The sequence below is a fragment of the Thunnus albacares genome, chromosome 18 (assembly GCF_914725855.1).
Source record: "Thunnus albacares chromosome 18, fThuAlb1.1, whole genome shotgun sequence".
NCBI lineage: Eukaryota > Metazoa > Chordata > Actinopteri > Scombriformes > Scombridae > Thunnus > Thunnus albacares.
This window is the reverse complement of record NC_058123.1, coordinates 3,895,537-3,913,747: the sequence shown is the minus strand read 5'-3', so window position 1 is coordinate 3,913,747 and position 18,211 is coordinate 3,895,537. Positions and strand designations below refer to the sequence as shown.

The following is an 18,211-nucleotide window of genomic DNA, read 5'->3' as shown; positions in this document are numbered from 1 at the left end:
TTCCGTACCAACAATAATCCATAGGAATCTGTACCAGTAGCCACTTCCTATTATTTAACCAGATTAGTCTCATTCAGGGGACTAAATGACTCAGGTAACTGACAGTAACGTCCACACTAAACCGGATAAATCTGAAAACACTGTTAGCATGAAAGAGGAAAATTAAGCTTTTGGAAAACAATAATTCAAGCCTGGTTGGGGGACTTTGTGTAAGTAAAGTTGAGAAGACAACCCTCTTTCACCTCTGATACAGGTGTTGTCATTAACCTGTATTTATCTCAGCCTCTCAGCAGGGTCGCTATTAGCCTGCTCAACAAGCTAACAACCTCAGTTCTTTAAAAACCCATCCTGCATGTTTAGGAACTGTTTTTATACTCATTCAGCTGTATGGACACAGTACAGATGACAGAGCAGAGTTTTAACCAGCTGAGTAAACATACTGTTTGTTCCTCACTTTAATAAATGTTGACAGTTTTATAGTTTGAAGAGATTTAACCGTTTTCCTTTTGTTTGGGCGTTTTAGTGTGAATAGAAATGTTCATGAAAATGACCTGTTTACAGACTAGGGATGTGCAGAGAGCCCAGTATTTGTATCTGTATTTGTATTTGTTGAGGCAGCAAAATTATTTGTATTTGTATTCGAATAAAAGTGGGAAGAGGCTTAAAAACCCTGTTTCTGCTTTTATTACGCTTTTAATTTTAGAAAATTTAAAGATGAAAATCAAAGTAATGTCCAAATTAAGAAATGTGCGTCATGTAGCAGGTGGATGTGACTCCCCCTCGTTGAGACCTGCTGATAGACGTCACAGCGGAGCAGAGGAGAGACACTGAGATAGTGATGTAACCAACCTGCACGCTGGTATTTGACATGTTTTGTTTTTTTCTTCCCAAAAACAAATAATTTAAAAAATATTTGTATGAAATAAATATTCGCAAAAAAAACCCCACTATTTGTATCTGGGCAGACCCCTATTACAGACACACAGCGTTTTCAGATTGATCCGGCTGTGTGGACGTACGGTAGTCTGAGATGTTTCCGTACCTGTTGATGAGTGAGACTATGGAGGTGAACAGTTCTTCATAGAGTCCAGCAGCCATCCCAGCAACACACTGAACAGCTGTCAGCTTGGGACCTGCACACACCAGAGGTACAGGAGGAAATGTAAATATAGTTTTCTCAAGCTGCATGTTTAACCGGGTTAACGAGGGTAACCTTTGTTTTCTGGGGTGTAATGAGCATTATGGCCTCAGCGCCACAGTGAATTTTAGTCTTGCACGGCTGCATCCAGTCTGTTTATTTAACCTTACTAGAGGCCTTCAGTATCACCTCAGATAAACAAGATCAACCTCGGGCCCTCCCTCCTCACCTTCTTCCGACTCGGCAGCAGCGTTCCTCTCTCTGCTGCCCCCGGTGGCTCTCTGCAGCAGCTGTCGGAGGTGATGTTTGAAGACTGCGGTGTGCAGGTCCTCTCCCTCGCTGCCCAGCACGCTGCTGGCCACCTGAGCACTGTCGAAATTTGCAAACTGTTTCCTGCCCACTGTGCAAAAAAGGGATGGAAAAAAAAACACACACAAGAGTGGATGTAATTATAACAAGTCTACTGAGGGAGGATATCAGTCATAGTGTGAGGGTTGTTCCAACGACATAATATGATTGCGGTGTGTTTTGTTTCCATAACACAAACTCAGGAAAGGCAGCCCTCCTGTGGATTCTATTTACTGACTAGACTGTTGACATGTGTGTGTTTGAGCATCTTTTATGACATCAGTGGAAACACCATGAAGTCAACAGGACAAAAGCTGCACATGCACACCTGGGAGGAACATCCACATGAGAGCAAAATGCAAGACGGAGAAGGAACAAAGGGAGGAGAAAGTGAGATAAAATAATAAGGATTTTTGGAATTTGATGTGCTGTTCTTTATCTAGACTTCCCCCTTTCTGTTGCTTGCAGATTGCTTCCTTGCAGGAATGACTGCAGCAGGAAAAGACTGATAACTTTACGTTGGAAACCTATATATTATTCATTCGGAGCCATCGGTGGTGAGGCTGAAAACTGTTTCTTTCATAAGAGATGCAGGTTTCTCTGCTCACTTTACTGATTGTTGGGATAATAAAGTGTGTGTGTGTGTGTGATGACGACCATGAACCAGTGTTACCTTTACAGACCCCGGCAGCCCCCAGATGGTAAATACCGGCCAGAACATGCCATATCGCCTTCTGCTCGCCGGCTGAGAAGCCCAGCGTTTCCATGGCAGTCAGCAGCTTGGTGAAGGCGACGGACGCTCGCTGCTTCTCCTCAACCTGAGAACAGAGAGGGAGGGAGAGAGGAGAGGGAGGGAGGGAGAGAGGAGGAAGAGGAGAAGGGCGTCTGTCTATTCTGTCTCTGGAATCAGACACTTAATAATAAGGTGGAAGAACAGCTGAGTCACAACTCATCTCCCATCACAGCCTGAGTCTCTTCCAGGTGGCTCTCTTCACTGCATGATTTCACCTCTTCAGATAATCCTTTTGGGGACATTTTTTTATTTTTTTTATGCCTCTAGTACTTCACTCTTACACAAGCACCGAGGTCACAGGAAAATATTGTAAACACCTCGCTGTGAGGAAGTGTCAGCTAAAAGATAAAAATATGATTATTATATAAAATCAACTCAGGAGAAGTGGGGTCAAGTCGACGGCCCTCATGCGAGAAGCAGAAGAAGTGGCCTGTTTGATCGGTTCCTCGTACTTAAAATGTTTTTTTTCTTAGGTAAGAATTAAATTCACCTGTTGGACAAGTCATGAACTGACAGTCTGTCTTTCTACAGCTCATACATATCCTAGTAGAATCTGTAAGATATGTATCATTCATAGTGTCTATAGTTGTGACCATAAAGTTCAGTTTTGGTCTCATAACTCCAAATAACTTGTGTAGTTGTTGCTGTTTGGCGTATTGTTGGCGGGCTGTTTTGTGGCGTTGACTAAGTAATGGCTTTTTTCTGGCAACTTGACCGTGCATGCAACTTTCAGCTGAAGTTGCATGTGGAGTTTTTCTTTGCAACGTGAATGATTTTTCTGGTAATTGTGGCTGAAATCTTTGTTGGTCTACCTGACTGTGGCTCGGTATCAACAGACCCCTTCATTTTCCACTTCTTTATCAGAGCTTGAACACTACTGATTGGCATTTTCAAATCTTTGGATATCTTTTTATATCCTTTTACTGGTTTATAAAGTTTAACTCCCTTTTTCTCGCAGGTCAGGTTTGACAGTTCTTTTGCTTTCTTCATGACTCAGTATCCAGTAAAGTCAGAGCAGAAATATGCAGAAACTCATTGACTGATATTATCAGGTCAAACATTCAAGGGTATGTAAACTTTTGATCAGGGTCATTTTGGTGATTTCAACGCGCAATATATAATTTCAGCCGCTAGGGTGTCTCAATCAAAACAATAACAAAAGACGGAGTGTGATGACGGTGTGAAGTAGCAAGGGATCATGGGAGTTGTTGTCTTCGTTGTTAAATAACCAGCTTCACTGGGATAGGATTACTCCAATGTTCATCATTCGGGATGTTTTTATCCGCAGAGGTCTCCTCCTCTTCAGAACAAACGGACCCGGAGATTACAGGTAAAAACACTGAATAAAGCTGTTTCACCTAAAAAATCAGTGTTTCTCCGACGACCACCGGACGTCCGCTACAGGCTGTTAGCCGAGCTGCTGCTAACACTTGTTCGGTTTATTTCTCTTATAACTTTAGATCCAGACGTTCAGAGGTCTCCTCCTTTCCAAAAACAAACGTACACGCAGATTAAAATCATTAAAAATACTAATTAAAGCGATTTCACCTAAAAAAATCAATATTTCTCTGACGATGTTTGGTGACCACCAGACTTCCTGGAGGGGCTGTTAGCCGAGCTGCTGCTAACGTTTGTCCAGTTTATTTCTCTGATAACTTAAGATCCAGACGTCCAGTGACTAAAATCCTTCTTCCGGCTAAAAGATATAGTTAAAAACCACCTAAATTTATCATGAAAATGTGGCTTAAAACTGAATAAAAGTCAATTTACAACAGTTTGTGTGGAACAACCACAACACCGATGTATTATCTTGTATGTGTGTAAGTTACTCTTTGGTAGACGCCATTGTAGCGGACAAACACAGCGCCGCCGTATGCATCTGGTGCGTGTTTACTCTTTGGTAGAGGAGGTATGACGCCATCGACAGGCGACCAAATGAAACGGTCCGTTACTTTGATTAAATTACAGATTTCTCTGAGTTTGAACATTGTTGGAAACATTTGAGATAATGTAAGTACACAACTCAATAAAATATATAACATAGGTCTAGCTGTTTTTAGACATTTTAATGTGGAATAATTACATATTATACCTTTCAGTTGTAATTATGATGTAAAAGGGGCAAATATAATTATGTGAAAATAAATGGCTTCACCTGACCACTATCATTAAATAAAACAAAAGTTTACAGCATGATCAGTCATTTTTTTCCAAAATATTTCACAAAATTTTACCAGGTAAACTTATGAGCACAACTGTATACGGGGGAAAAAAGTCTTTTACCTGAAACGATAATGTCTTAACCTGTAAATGTCATTGTGCAGATGATTTGTGGTTTTCTGCATGAACAAGTTAAAGTCGATCTTGAACTTCAGTGAATTTGGAGTTATAAGTATCTCTGTTTCCCTGATAACAAATCTCATTATAATTCTTCTTGGTTTTTCTCAGCTACATGCAAATTAGGGTCGTATCCAATCAGACACATGAATGTAATAAATGAAGTGTGACTGTGCCGTAATCCTCCTTTAAATGACTTTGCGGGATTATGATCCTCTCTCTCTTTTTTCTGAAATTCAATTCTGAGTGGGATCAGACTTTGAGCAGGAGAGTTGATACGAGAGTAATAACCCACAGCTTTAGTAATTAGTGGTATTTTCCCATTTCGTTTTTTAATTAATATTATTGGGTGACTTTTGTCCCTTTGTCATCTTTGTCCACCTTTTCAGGTTGGTAATAAGTCATGTACCTTCATTGGTTTCCGTGCTTTTCCGGTGCACGGTTGCTCGACGTCAGACCGGCTGAGTAGGAATACGTCCAAACTCATCCGGATAAACTGTAAACTCATCTTTTTTCTCTGTTTCAGCCCTCTATCCAGACTACAACAGCATATTTCTCACCCAAAAACGGCCTCCATAGTGTGTAAATCTCAGTTTGTAGGGGGGGGAAACTGATCTTGACGTAATCTTGACTTTATGTCGACTCAAATCTTCTCTGTGATCACTATATTTAATGCAAATATCGCCGAATCCGCAGCACACGTTGTCAGACGATGTTGCAATCATAAGAATAAAACTGCAGCTTGGGAACGACTGGCTGGTAAACATTTAGTGTTTATGTCTGACAACAGAAAGAAGATGTGTAGAGTAAACAATACTGTATATATTGTGAGTTCAGCAGCGTTAAAACTCAGAATAAGTGATCACAGACTGTACCTTAGTGGGATGAACAATACCAAAAGAGTTGGATTCAGGCAGCTGGTGCAGCTGCAGCTCTGTCCTGAGGAGGAATCATCAGTGAGAGAATATTCAGTACATGATAAACTGTCAGATGTAGTCAAATCCAATAAAGTAACACAGTTGTTTTATATGTGTAAATGAGATTACCTCATCTCTGTGCTGATTCCTGCCAGCATGTGAGAGAAAACCAGGAAGTTACTCTCTCCCTGAGTTTTCTGACACACTTTCCATTTGTCCAACATCATCGTCTGATGGAGAAACAGGAGAGATCAGAGGGTGAGCGAGGTGGAAACCAACAGAAGAAGAAACGAATAACGAGGTAGGCAAGCGTTTAAAGATCCTCTTCAGACATGTTTAAAACAGGAAGCGATGGAGGTCAAAATCCACAGTGTGTCCCAGGGCCGGCTCTCTCCTAGACGAGATTTTAAATTGAAACCTCAAAAGATTCAGATCGGAGCCCTCAAAAAAAAGTGCAAGGTCAGATATGAATTTGCACTAAAAGCAATTGCCAGAATGGTACCTACAACCCAGACACAGTCGTCCCAGTCCTCCAGACAAAAAGGCAAGCAGGGGTCAAGGTGTCATTCAGTGGGTGTTTAATGGCATTAAAAGTTGATGTGAAGCTCATATGAGGCTTCAGCAGTCTGAGTTAGTCATATCAAGTGGATATCTGACACATTTACAGTCTTTTTAGCATCAAATTCCCTCTTTGTGTTTCCCTGTTGAGCTGCAGGTGGAAGTATAGTAACAAAAAGACTGTAACGTTGAAAGATATCTACTTGATTTGACTCATTTGGACGACTGAAGCTTCATATTAGCTTCAGATAAACTTTTAAATACATTTTTTGCACAGAAGGAGGACTGTGGATTTTGTCTTCCATCACTTCCATTGTAAGGTCATTATGAAGGGATCTTCTAATGGTCAGTATGAACAGGAGGAATGATTACAGCAAGAAAAACATGTTTAATGTTTATTTGGGCTCCTGACTGTTATTTTAAGAAAGACTTTCCTCCTTCAGGTGATTCTGCACGTTGAAGCTCAAACATCACAGTCAAGGAACAAGAAGAAAAACATGTTTTTTGAGTGGAAGGAGACTTTAAGTGTGTTTCGTGCCTGTAGGTGTCCAGCAGCAGCCTGTCCGGCATGGTTAAAGTCCAGCGAGAACACCATGGCGAACCGAGACGAGGCGTCGCTGTGCGGAGAGCTCACGCAGCCGAAGGACCTGAGGATGGTGAACATAGCCTGCACGCGCTCCACTGGAGGAAGACAAAACACAGCAGGATGAATAAACAGGTTGCAAAGTTCAGACATCTCTTATTATCTGTACTGTGCTGTGCTCTCACCGCTGATGTTCTCCGTGGTTGTACCGGCTTGTTTGAGGAGAGCATGCGTGAAGGCTTGGCATGCCGTGGTCTTGCCGGTCCCGCTGCGCCCAAACGCACACACGCTGTGGTCTCTCCGGGTGCCGACCACGGACACATACACCCGTTTGACCAGAGCGGCCAGAGCCGGAGGAGCGTCCCACACCGACTCCCCTCGCCGGGACTTTGGAGTCTAACAGAAAAGAAGATGCTTTCAACTTTCAACTTATCACTTCTCAATGATAGACTTCTTTTAAATGCAGCAGTGTGTCTGAATACCCTGCCGGTAAAACTTTAAATGGTAGCCATATAACTCCTGCAAGTCATAAAAATACTGAGGAAAACTGTCTGCAAGATTCATAATCAACATTTAACTCAAAAGTGAAAAATGTAACTTGACTGTCTGTATTCTTTATACTGTAAAACTATTGTTCAGTCAGCTGTTCTGTTCTGCCCCATCGTTACTTCATACTGCATTAAACTTTATCACGACTCACAAATTTCATCACTGCTGTCTTTACTCTAGGTTTGAACAGACTTCTTTACTATCAAGAAGACATAATCATCTCGTAATATCCATATATAATCATATCTGATGGGTTTTTATGACTGTTTTAATGAATTCTTTGTTGATTGTGGTTTTCTGGCCTTAGTCGTGTATTTTTCTATGCAGGTTGTGTGACACAAAACGGCTCAAACTAACAGAATAAAGCATCTCTAATGTCCTTTTTTTGCCATTTAACATGTAGGTCTTTAAAGCTGCTCTAATCGATTTTCTTATATTAACAATTGATCAAATGACTATGTGTAATATAAAAGTTGTTTGTTATAAAAAAAATTATGATCACACTGTGTACGAGTGTTGTTCCTGTCTTGTACTGCAACGTCAGCAGACTCATCAGCTGACGTTAAAGGAAGTTCAGTGTTATATTTGTAAAGAGGAAGATGTAGAAATTAAAATTCGTTGGGAGACAGGATGGGACAAGTTAGACAAGATGGCTCCTGGACAGGAGGAACTGAAAACACACACGACGTTATCTATAAGTCTGTATTTGATAGATTAAGAAAAGAACTGTAATAAAACCCTGTTGTAAATGTTCCACTAGGAGGCTTTTCCTGTGTGTTGCACTGCGAAACGCTACTTCCTGTACAAGAAAATAAATTCTGTTAAATTTTGGTACTTTTTTGGCTCCGGTCTCTATTGTTTTAAAGGTTTATTACAGAAATTCATTTAACATTGTTGCTTGTGGTAACAAACCAACAGAAAATCATCTCCAACCTCTGTTATTCCTCTAAATTCTGTGGAGCGTTTTAGTGTCTTTCAGCTCATTGTTTTGGTTTTATGGCCCACAACTTTGCTGTAAATATATATATATAAAGGTGACTCATTAAAAAGTGGGACCTTTTCTTTTTTTTTTATTAATTTGCACTGACCCCTATAAAATATATCAGTATATTACATTTTTTAACCCAAGCAGCTGTAGCAACTGTTTTCTGTCAATCTGAGCAGCTGAAAGCATTTCTGAAAGTAGATGTGAGTGATTACTGGAGGAGAGTGTTTGCCTTCACCTTGCTGTGGGCCTGTAACGGAGGCCAGAAGTTCACCAAGTTGGGTCCTGCGAGTGTTAGCGGCATGTTGGCTTTAACTCGACTGGTCAGCGTGTGCAGGACTCCGCATTCGTTCACGCTCTGGAGGTCGCTCAGGTCCTCACAGAGATCCTGCTCTGAGGGGTTACACTGAGCAGGGAGAGAGAGAGAGAGAGGGGAGACACTCGGTCAGTCCATCAAAGTGTTAAAAACAGACAGAAAGGTGTTTAAAAAGGGAAGTGAGCTGAGCTACCTTCTCGATTTCATACTCTGTGACATCATGCAGCGACCCGTCTGTCTCCAGGCGGACCCTCACTCGGCCTTCTGGGAGTTCAGGTGTCCCTTCATCTGGCTTCAGCTGAGTGGCTGAAATGAGTGCAAACCAACCAATCAGAGAACAAATAGTGACCTTGGAATTATAAAGGTCTATCTGAATTTTTTGTCAAAATTGAGCAATTCACATTCACATTTCATAATATTAAATACAGTAGTGAACAAGTACTGTGGCCTACTTGAGTACAATCTCTAGTTACTTGTACTTTACTTGAGTATTTCCATTTGATGCTACTTTATACTTTCACTCCACAAAAGCTGTAGTTCCTCAAATGGCCACTTGAGGCTCCAAAAGCGAGTCAATCCCCGTAGACCCCCGTGTTAAAACGTCTCTACAGTTAATTTCCCTGCTCGTAACAACTGCAGGGGGTGAACTTTTATATAACTCGCCCCTTTAAACTTTATCGAGGTCTAAAGTTATGCATGATTAAGGGTGTGGCCACTTTGAGTGACAGATGGGTGCCGTCACTATTTCAGTGTGTTGTCAGTTCGTGAAAGTTAATTGTAACATTTTGGTGGTTAAAAAAAAGTTTTGTTCATTCGGTTGAACTAAAAGACTCTAAGTAGTCAGATGTTCAGTTTTTCTCCTATAAATACATTTTGTTGCCTGTTTTTGTTAGTGAAAATTAGCACTAGCATTATCACAGCTAACCATAGACTGTGCTAACCAAGCTAGCAGCTAACGTTAGGGTCAGCTCCACCTTCTTGTCCAAATATGGTCACATCTGGCTCCAAAAATCAAAGATGGCGCCTGTCAAAATGCACACTAGAGGCTTCAAAACCATGGATGTATAAGAGCTGGATAGGGCTCCACCACTCAGCCTTGCAACCAATTTTTCCCAGTGGCCACTCGTGGTATTGCAACGGAAAATCCCCCTGCGGCCCAAAAAGCATTTTCCCCCGTAGACTCCCTCCAACTGCAATCAACATCAATTATGACTCTTTCTATTATGAAAGTTTGATCCATGGAGGTTTTATATTTGTAAACTTTTCCTCGAGCCAAAAAAGCAATTTAAAAATCCGCGACATCATCACAAAGTAAAGTCTATGGGCCGAGTGGGAACTCGCGGGCGGGGCCAGTGGGAACCACTGGACTAATCTAGCTAACTGTATATAAAGTAGTGTAAACTAGCTCCACCTCCAGCAGCTACAACAGTAACATGCTGCTCTAACACTGATGCTTCACTATTAATAATCTAATGATGTCATATATAATAATATATCAGTCAGAGGGACCAAACCACTACTTTTACTGCAATACTTTAACTACATCAAGCTCATAATACTTATGTGCTTATGATTGATTGATTGATTGACCAATAAAATAGAGGTTTTGCTATCCAGGAGGTGAAAACTTTGATCCTCAATATCTCAAAACTGCTCAGATTGCAGATAAATCCAAAGTTGCGAGTTATGAAACCCCCTCATCGATAGCACACCTACATGCACTGACTGTCAAGAAGCAGAACACCTTTTATTACCCCTGAGTGGCTAAAATGAGTCACCAAAAGCCAAGTCAGAGCCACAGTCTATGGCTGTGTATACATACACTCTCATAATTCTCTAATTCTCTGATCCCTGCATGTAAACGAGCAGGATCAGAGGTTGTGTGGGCAAACAGAATGATGTCTAACAGGATTAGTAGCAGTGCTGTAAGTAGCTGAATAGATGGACGTGAGGATGCTGGCTGGATAAAAGGAGCAGATGGATATGGGGAGTGGATCCAAGCACATACGGTCTGCTTAGTTAATATCTAACATGATATGTAAGTAATAGAATAGGCTAGAAGATTACTGGAGAGTGTGTCTGGATTAGCAGAAGCATCTACACTAATCCAGGAACACATTATGCCCTGAATGAGTGAGAATAGGCCTCATGAAAGACCCGTACAAACAGAGTCGTAGGATTTTCTCTGAGGTACAAAAGCCGTCTTACGAGTCATGAACATTCACGACTTTCTTCACTTGTTTGACTTAGAATCATAACGTCTTCATCTGAATGGATTTAGAGTTTGAATACGATACAGAAATCAACTCAAATAAAAAATATAACTACAGCAAAATGAACATTCTGTTCAGCATATCATCGTCATCATGGCTGCCAAATTACTGACATTACAATTTGTGTCATGTGTTGTAAAGTGTTACCCAACTTTATTACTGTTGGACAAAAATGCCTCCCAAAGCAAATTAAGAGATCAAGTCCCTTCTAACTTCTTCACATCCACCGGGTCGTCAGTGACCTGCTCAAGCCAGTTGTAAGTGGCTTAACGTCATGCAGTAATGAGTAAAAGCATTTGGCCACTTGGAGATGTTTTAGAGAGGTTCAGGGACACCAGTGACACCACAAACTAAGAACTCCCTAGCTCCCATAAAGTTAGGCCTAGAGGTCTGGAATTTTATACAGGTGTGATTGACAAGAAGAAGGTATGTGGTGATTTTCATAGTTCTGGCATAGTTCAAATATGACTCATTATAGACGAGGACCAAAAAACTGAACTGATGTAACTCTGGTTGTGTTTTAGCCACATGCTAAATAAGCACATTTCTAGAAACTAGAAGATGTTACATTTCAAATGAAGCCTAATAAATGCATTTTGGCCTTACAGTTCTTTTCCATTTGGGTATGCCAAGAGGCTACAGAAGAAATTATTGGGAGAAATATTAATATGTCACCAGTCTCAGTTTATAGATGTAGAATGTCTCTCGACAGCCTGCAAACGCATACAAAAAAACTTACAACTAATGTTACCGTCTACAGCAGGAAAGAGACAATATTTAACACCTTTGTGAATGAAATTTAGTACTTTTTCATACCTTCTAAGGTCTGTTTTTGAAGGAACTGAATTCAACACTTTTTAAGCTGCCCTGAACTCACACACAGCATTTTCAAACGTATCCATAGCGTAGACGGTGTTTATTTTAGGTTGAGAAAGCTGAAGCTAACTTGTTAAATGTGCTGTTTATGTGCATGATGTGTGTGTCGAGTTTGTTTTCATTTCTCACCGAGGTTGAAACCTTCCTTGTTGGCAAACCACACAGTTCCAGCTTCATACCAAACATCCCTCACCTGAGAAACAGAAGAGCAAAAACGATCAATCACTTGTGAAATATTCTCTGTGTGGACGTTTCTAAGTGTTGGTATAAACAAGATAAATATCTGTGTTGTGATACGGAGGCTCGAGTGTGCCACCACTATAATTATAGATGTTTTCTGTATTAATTTATCAATCAATAAACTGATACATTTAATTAATTTCTGTTGCTTTGATTTAATTGGATGTATTCAATTTTAATTTTTACATTAAAGAAAGCAGTCACTGAATGAAAGCGATTATAACTTGTAAATGTTAAAGTAGGAGGCACATTAGCAAATGAAATCACAACAAGAAATGTATTTTATTCACTGATCAATCACAGAAAGAATTTAAAGGTTAACTGGTGATATTTTATATTTTACTCAAAATGTTCTGAAAAAAATGGATACTCTATTCACATAAATATTCTAAATACAAGGGCTTTAATGCATACTTTTAATTAACTTGTTTTGCTGTTGTTTTTTTAAATTTACCAACTTCAAGTCCCCCTATTTAGCATTTATAAGTTGTATACAAACACTTAATAAATAGTTTATAACACACTACAAAGTAGTTATAAACAGATATAAGGATATATAAAAGTGTTTATTAATGTACAGAATTATAAATTCTCCTATAAAGTCAACTTTTATGTTATTACAACTGTGTTTTACTATATTGTCCTTCATTATCTGTTTATACAGCAGCAAACACTTATGTGTGTCCACAGTAGGAGTTATCGTTGTTGACTAATACAATATTATATATCATATCTGCTTATAACTACATTATAGTGTGTTATAAACCATTTATCAGATGTTTATGTGCTGCTTTTAAATGATAAACATCAGTGGTGGAAGAATTACTCAGATCTTTACTCCAATACAAGTAAAAGTCGTGCATTTAAAATCCTACTTCAGTAAAAGTACAGAAGTATTACCAGGTAAATTTACTTGTAAAGCAAAATACTTGTTTTGCAGAAAATCAGGCAGTGATTGTATTAAACATGTTTAATAACATACATTATTAATACTGATGAATCAGTGCATGAGCAGCATTTTATTGCTGTTATTTGATCTTCAGGACTTTATAAGAGTAACAAGATGAATCTCCATCTATACATACATTTGGATTCATTCATTCACTTTTCTCTCATCTTTGAGTTTTTATGAAATATGGGAGTTTTACCTCTCTGGATTTTATCTAAAATCATTAAAATGAGATACAAATACACACTGATTTTATGTGAAGTTTGAAAACTGCTGAATTATTGTGTTATTTAATGTAAAATTGTAATTAAATAAAGTAACTAAAGCTGTCTGATAAAGGTAGTAAACTCTGATATTTCCCCCCTGAATTATAGTGGAGTAAAACTACAAAGTACCACATACCTAAAAATTGTACTTAAGTAGAGAACTTGAGTAAATGTACTTGATGACTGCAGCGTTCGTACCTCTCTCCGGTCCTGCTCTGTTATGGTTGCGTCTGCTTGCCGTCCCTCTGGTTCCTGCCTCTTCTCCATCTCTTCCTCTTTCTTCTGCACCTGCTGCACCTTCTCTATCCTCTCCTCCTTCTTCTGCTCAGCCTGCGGCGCCTTCGTGCTCTCCTTCTGTGACGTCATATCCTGTTTTTGCTTCGGTGGCTCCGGTGTTACTGCCGGTCTGGTTTCCGGTCTATTTGCGGGTTCGGGGCTGACGATGTGCCTCAGAGGCGAGGACGTGTGGTCCGACTGGGCTGAATTGCGGCCTTGCCTGCTGTTGCTGATCAGCTTCTCGGCCCGGAGGGACATCTCGGCCTCGAGGATCGGAGGGGTCTGGTCTGGGAGGAGGAACTGTTGTACGAGGTTGTCGCTCAGTTTGCTGGGCTGCAGGGGAAAAACACAAAAAAATCAGTGTGGTCTCTAAAGGAACAGTTCAACTTTTTGGGAAGCACGCTTATTTGTTTTCTTGCCAAGAGTCAGGTGAGAACGTTGATACCACTCTGATGACTATACGCTAAATATGAAGCTACAGCTAGCAGTCGGTGTTTCCTCTTCGTGTTTCCGCTTATCTTAACCTGAGCCTAAACCATAGCCTGTACAGTATATAAAGATGGACGTAGCGAGGTGCAACACTCCCGTTGGTTTAATTGGAGCCAGTCTGAAGCCCAGAGTTTCATCTTTTCTGTTTGGCGGGGTGTTGCCTTTCACAATCCAGGAAACACGCCCCGCTACCTCGAACAATTTAGCTAAATTGTGCTAACGGGGAAGGTGTTGTAATCAGGTTACATTAAACTTAGTGAAATATTGCGACAACTGTCCGACTCCCGTGGGCAGGGAGAGCAGCGGATGAGCCAATTGTCAATTACAGCAGACATCAAAGCTACTATAAGTCTTCAAATCTTATTAACGGAGCAATCATTTCCAAATTGACCACCAGCACATTTATTAGAGGGCTTGAATTTAGAGATTGAGACCATAATGACTTGTTGACATAGAGAGAAATTGAGGTTTTTTGAATGGGAGTCAGTCGGAGCATCTAGCGGCCGTTGGTGGCACTTTAAGGTGCTTCAGCCTCAAGACGTGGTCCAAAAGTATCTTCAACCCTGTTGTGATTGAGCAACATGTACATTTTCCAATAACACTGCTAAGCTGTAGAGATATCACAGTTTGGAGGCCCCTGCTCAAACTAATTCACGTGCTTTTCATTCATTTGCTGGACTGGTTGGGTTTGTGTGTCACTGGAAGCACCTGTTGATCAGAGGACGCTGAGAAATGGCTTCCATTGATGAACTAGCGTAGTGTCTGACTTCCCCTCATTATCGGGACGTTTGGTTTTAATTTAACTTGGACACTGAGCCAGATTGGTGAGGCCGGGCATCAGTTTGGGTTCGCCATGGAAACAGCACGTTGGAGGAAGCAGCGGTTGGAGGCTCTGGTGTTCTTCGGATCGTCAGGTAAGCCTGCATCCCCACTCCTCAACTAGTCCAGTCTAAATCCCACACACTCCACCAACATCTCACTTTTATAGGTCCAAACTGAGTACCCCAACCAGGTGTATCCTTGACCAATTTACTCTACAAGGCCTAACCACACCTAACCTTTGCCCTAACCCCAACGATGGAGGGCAACAGTAGGGTAAACTATATTTAAAGGGGAGGGAAACACTATTTGAGGCTTCAACACAAGGCAGATTAGCTTAGTTGACTAGTTGAAAGACTGAAAACAAGTGGAAACAGCTGGTCTGGTTCTGCTCAAAGGAAACAAAATCCACCTACCAAAGGGCGATAACATCACATTGTGGTTTTACCAGGAGTATTGGTCTCTGCTGGTTCCTGGAGTCAACATGAGTAGGCTTTAGAGATGTTAGTAGCCATTTTCCCCCCATTTCCAGTCCTTATGCTAAGCTAAGCTAACTGGCTGTCGGCTGAAGCTTCATATTTACTGTATGAGAGTCATATCAATCTTCTCAACTATCTGCAAGAAAACAAATAACTGTATTTTCCAAAACATCAAGCTTTTTCTTTAAGAATCTTCGAGAACTGACCGAAACTGAAATGAATGAAAAACCACTCACTTGCTTCTCGTCTTTGACCTCTGGCTCTTTGGTTTTGGTCTCCTTCTCTGAATCTCTCACCAGCTGTTTGAGGAAGCCGCCCGGCAGAGCTGACAGCGGTGGAGGAGGCTCGGCCGTGGTCGCCGGCGTGTTCTCCTCCTTTATCTGTAGTTCGATCGATCGATTGATCAATGCAGGTACAATTAGACAGAAAACAGCAAGTCACTGTGGGATCCAGACATAGAGTTCACTACACACTGAAAAACATCATGCAAGCGTTCAGCAGAACCAACTCATATTTTTCATTAACGTAATTTAAACATATTATATTTAAAATTTAGAGTTAATTAAACCTAAAATTTCTAGTTTTTATGTCACTACTATTACAGAACTCGTATTTATGAGTTCTTCTGACTTAAAATAATGAGTTGAACGAATTAAATGCAACTCATTAAATTAAGTTTCTAAAGAAACATGCATTGTTTGCGAGATTTATGGACATTCTCTTATCAAATATCTGTTTTTCACATATATTAACAAATATATGTGCAAATATATGGCAGAAGTATTTTTTTTACCATATATAATAATATTTATGTTGCTCAGTATATACCCAAATATACAAAATAAAAATATGTTTTTGACATAAGCGATTTTAATTTGTTTATACCTTACATGTATTATGAAAATATGGCTATACATTCCTTCATGTACAATATAAAATTCAACTTTGTAGCCCACAGCTAATATGAAGTGTTCAATTTTCAGTTAGGTTTGCAATATATTTGTATATATAATAATCTTATCTATGCCATGCTTATCTATGAGGTTAAGAAAACTGTTGCAGTATTTAAATAAATAGTGAGGTATGTAAACGTCCATACATCCATGTTCATATATCATATTATAACAAGACAAAGAGCCATGCTAGCAGCTATGTGAGGCTGCACTGAGGCACAGCGGTGCTTCGAGCTAAATGCTAACACCAGCATGCTAACATGAGGCTGCATTGAGGCACAGCGGTGCTTTGAGCTAAATGCTAACACCAGCATGCTAACATGAGGCTGCATTGAGGCACAGCGGTGCTTTGAGCTAAATGCTAACACCAGCATGCTAACATGAGGCTGCATTGAGGCACAGCGGTGCTTCGAGCTAAATGCTAACACCAGCATGCTAACATGCTCACAATGACAATGCTAACATGCTGATGTTTAAACAAACACATACAGTAGTTGTTTGCACATTCCCTGCTATGTTTAAGCTGGGTGCAGATTGTTTGCACCTTCTTTATTTAACTGTAGCTCCCAAAGATTTATTGGACTGAACGTTTTGTTTATTACTGAAATGTTGCCTTTTTCAGTCCAACACATGATGTTTAGCAGGTGTAATATTTACCATGCTCACTGTCTTTGTTTAGCTCATTTGCTAATTAGCATTAAACACAAACTACAGCTGAAGCTAATGGGAATGTCATTAGTTTATCAGGTATTTGGTCATAAAGCTGATGATGGCACTCAAGTAAAAGTCAAGGAAACACCAAAGTTACCACGACTCATCCTCTGGAGACCATGAATGTTTGTACAAAAATTTCATGGCAATCCATCCAACAGTTGTTGAGATATTTCAGTCTGGACCGACTCATATCTACAGCCACACTGTTAGCGGGGCTAAAAAAAACAACAGCAACTCCAGAAGCATCCATGCTGGATAATCCACAGAACACACAGTCAGCAGTTTTCACTTTCTATAAAAGAAGAAGACCCAGGACAACAAGGACGCTGTTTATGAAGAGACATGTTACCCTTGAATGTTTTTAAATGTCATTTTGTCCATATTGTGAGCATCACAAAGGAAATTTAATTCACCTCCATTGTGTCTGAAATGTCAGAGTCAGATATCTCAAAATCCAGACAGATGAAACTAATTGCATGACTAGATACCAGCAGAGTTAAGGAGAGATACGGTAGTTTATCATTTGGGGTGAACAGAAACCAACAGGGAGGGGATAACGAAGAGGCACGTCAAGACAAGGATTTTGCACATTCACTGCATTTGCTCGTCAAGCTGAGATTGGAAAAAAAAGGGCCCCTGATTAGTGGCTGTGATTCGGCTACGATAGCTGACGGTGTGTCTGCACCGGCCTGCCGGTAACAATGCAGGTAATAGATATGATCGATGATCGTTATCTACTACTCCTCCTCCTCCTCCTCCTCCTCCTGGGCTGAGTGTCGAAACCCGTCGTCCTCGACGATAATCTCCAAAACTTTTCACAGTTGAGTACAAGTTTTCCAGTGTATTCCCAAACTTTACAAGGAAATATGAGTCAGCGGATATGACGGGTATAATGAGGGCATGAGAAGTGCCAGACAGAGAGATGGCTTGAGGCCTGACATTTAGCTAATAGATATCACCTGCTGGCACAATAGGGAATATCAGAAAGGTCAGTGGGACAGCTGTTTCAGTCTGTGACAAGCTACAATATCTAATCATGAGAAACTGTGAGAAAGAAGCAGCTGAGTAATTATAACACTTTTGGTTGTATGAGGACGACACATAGCTCAACATAGACGTGATCAGCCAGTGAACGAAGCTGCACATGTCAGTTAAAAAATCTGCATGAGCCTTGTTATCCTTGTTATCCCCCCACTTCAACGTTCCTCCTCGTTCAGTTCATATAAGTCCAATCCTGACGCCAAATTTAGAGCAGGATCCACACGAGTGTGCTTGAAAATGCTTTTATCAAACTGTGTATTGGATGACTAACCAGACAAATGGTGCCAGCCACGGTTGCATTTTTTTTTTTTT

The 18,211-nt window shown here is 40.4% G+C and overlaps 1 protein-coding gene and 1 long non-coding RNA gene across 4 annotated transcripts in view; one reads left to right on the top strand and one right to left on the bottom strand.

The window, feature by feature from the left end:
- LOC122968027 (unconventional myosin-XVIIIb-like) overlaps window positions 1-18,211 on the bottom strand; it is a 61,627-nt gene that overhangs the window by 37,354 nt on the left and 6,062 nt on the right. For both annotated transcript variants that reach the window (XM_044332933.1, XM_044332934.1), the window contains exons 3-14: window positions 15,428-15,571; window positions 13,327-13,737; window positions 11,803-11,866; window positions 8,718-8,830; window positions 8,447-8,614; window positions 6,860-7,070; window positions 6,630-6,772; window positions 5,663-5,763; window positions 5,492-5,555; window positions 2,160-2,304; window positions 1,368-1,538; window positions 1,043-1,133 (exon numbers count right to left, since the gene is read on the bottom strand). In XM_044332933.1, coding sequence (XP_044188868.1) covers window positions 1,043-1,133; window positions 1,368-1,538; window positions 2,160-2,304; window positions 5,492-5,555; window positions 5,663-5,763; window positions 6,630-6,772; window positions 6,860-7,070; window positions 8,447-8,614; window positions 8,718-8,830; window positions 11,803-11,866; window positions 13,327-13,737; window positions 15,428-15,571 — 1,826 coding nt within the window. The remainder of the gene's footprint in view (window positions 1-1,042; window positions 1,134-1,367; window positions 1,539-2,159; window positions 2,305-5,491; window positions 5,556-5,662; window positions 5,764-6,629; window positions 6,773-6,859; window positions 7,071-8,446; window positions 8,615-8,717; window positions 8,831-11,802; window positions 11,867-13,326; window positions 13,738-15,427; window positions 15,572-18,211) is intronic.
- On the top strand, window positions 3,565-6,707 carry LOC122968092. Of its 2 annotated transcripts, none has more exons than XR_006398745.1 (3): window positions 3,565-3,609; window positions 5,779-5,834; window positions 6,636-6,707. It is a non-coding gene; the product is annotated as an uncharacterized LOC122968092 (long non-coding RNA). The 2 variants fall into 2 exon arrangements; XR_006398746.1 differs by lacking the exon at window positions 3,565-3,609 and adding an exon at window positions 4,481-5,237.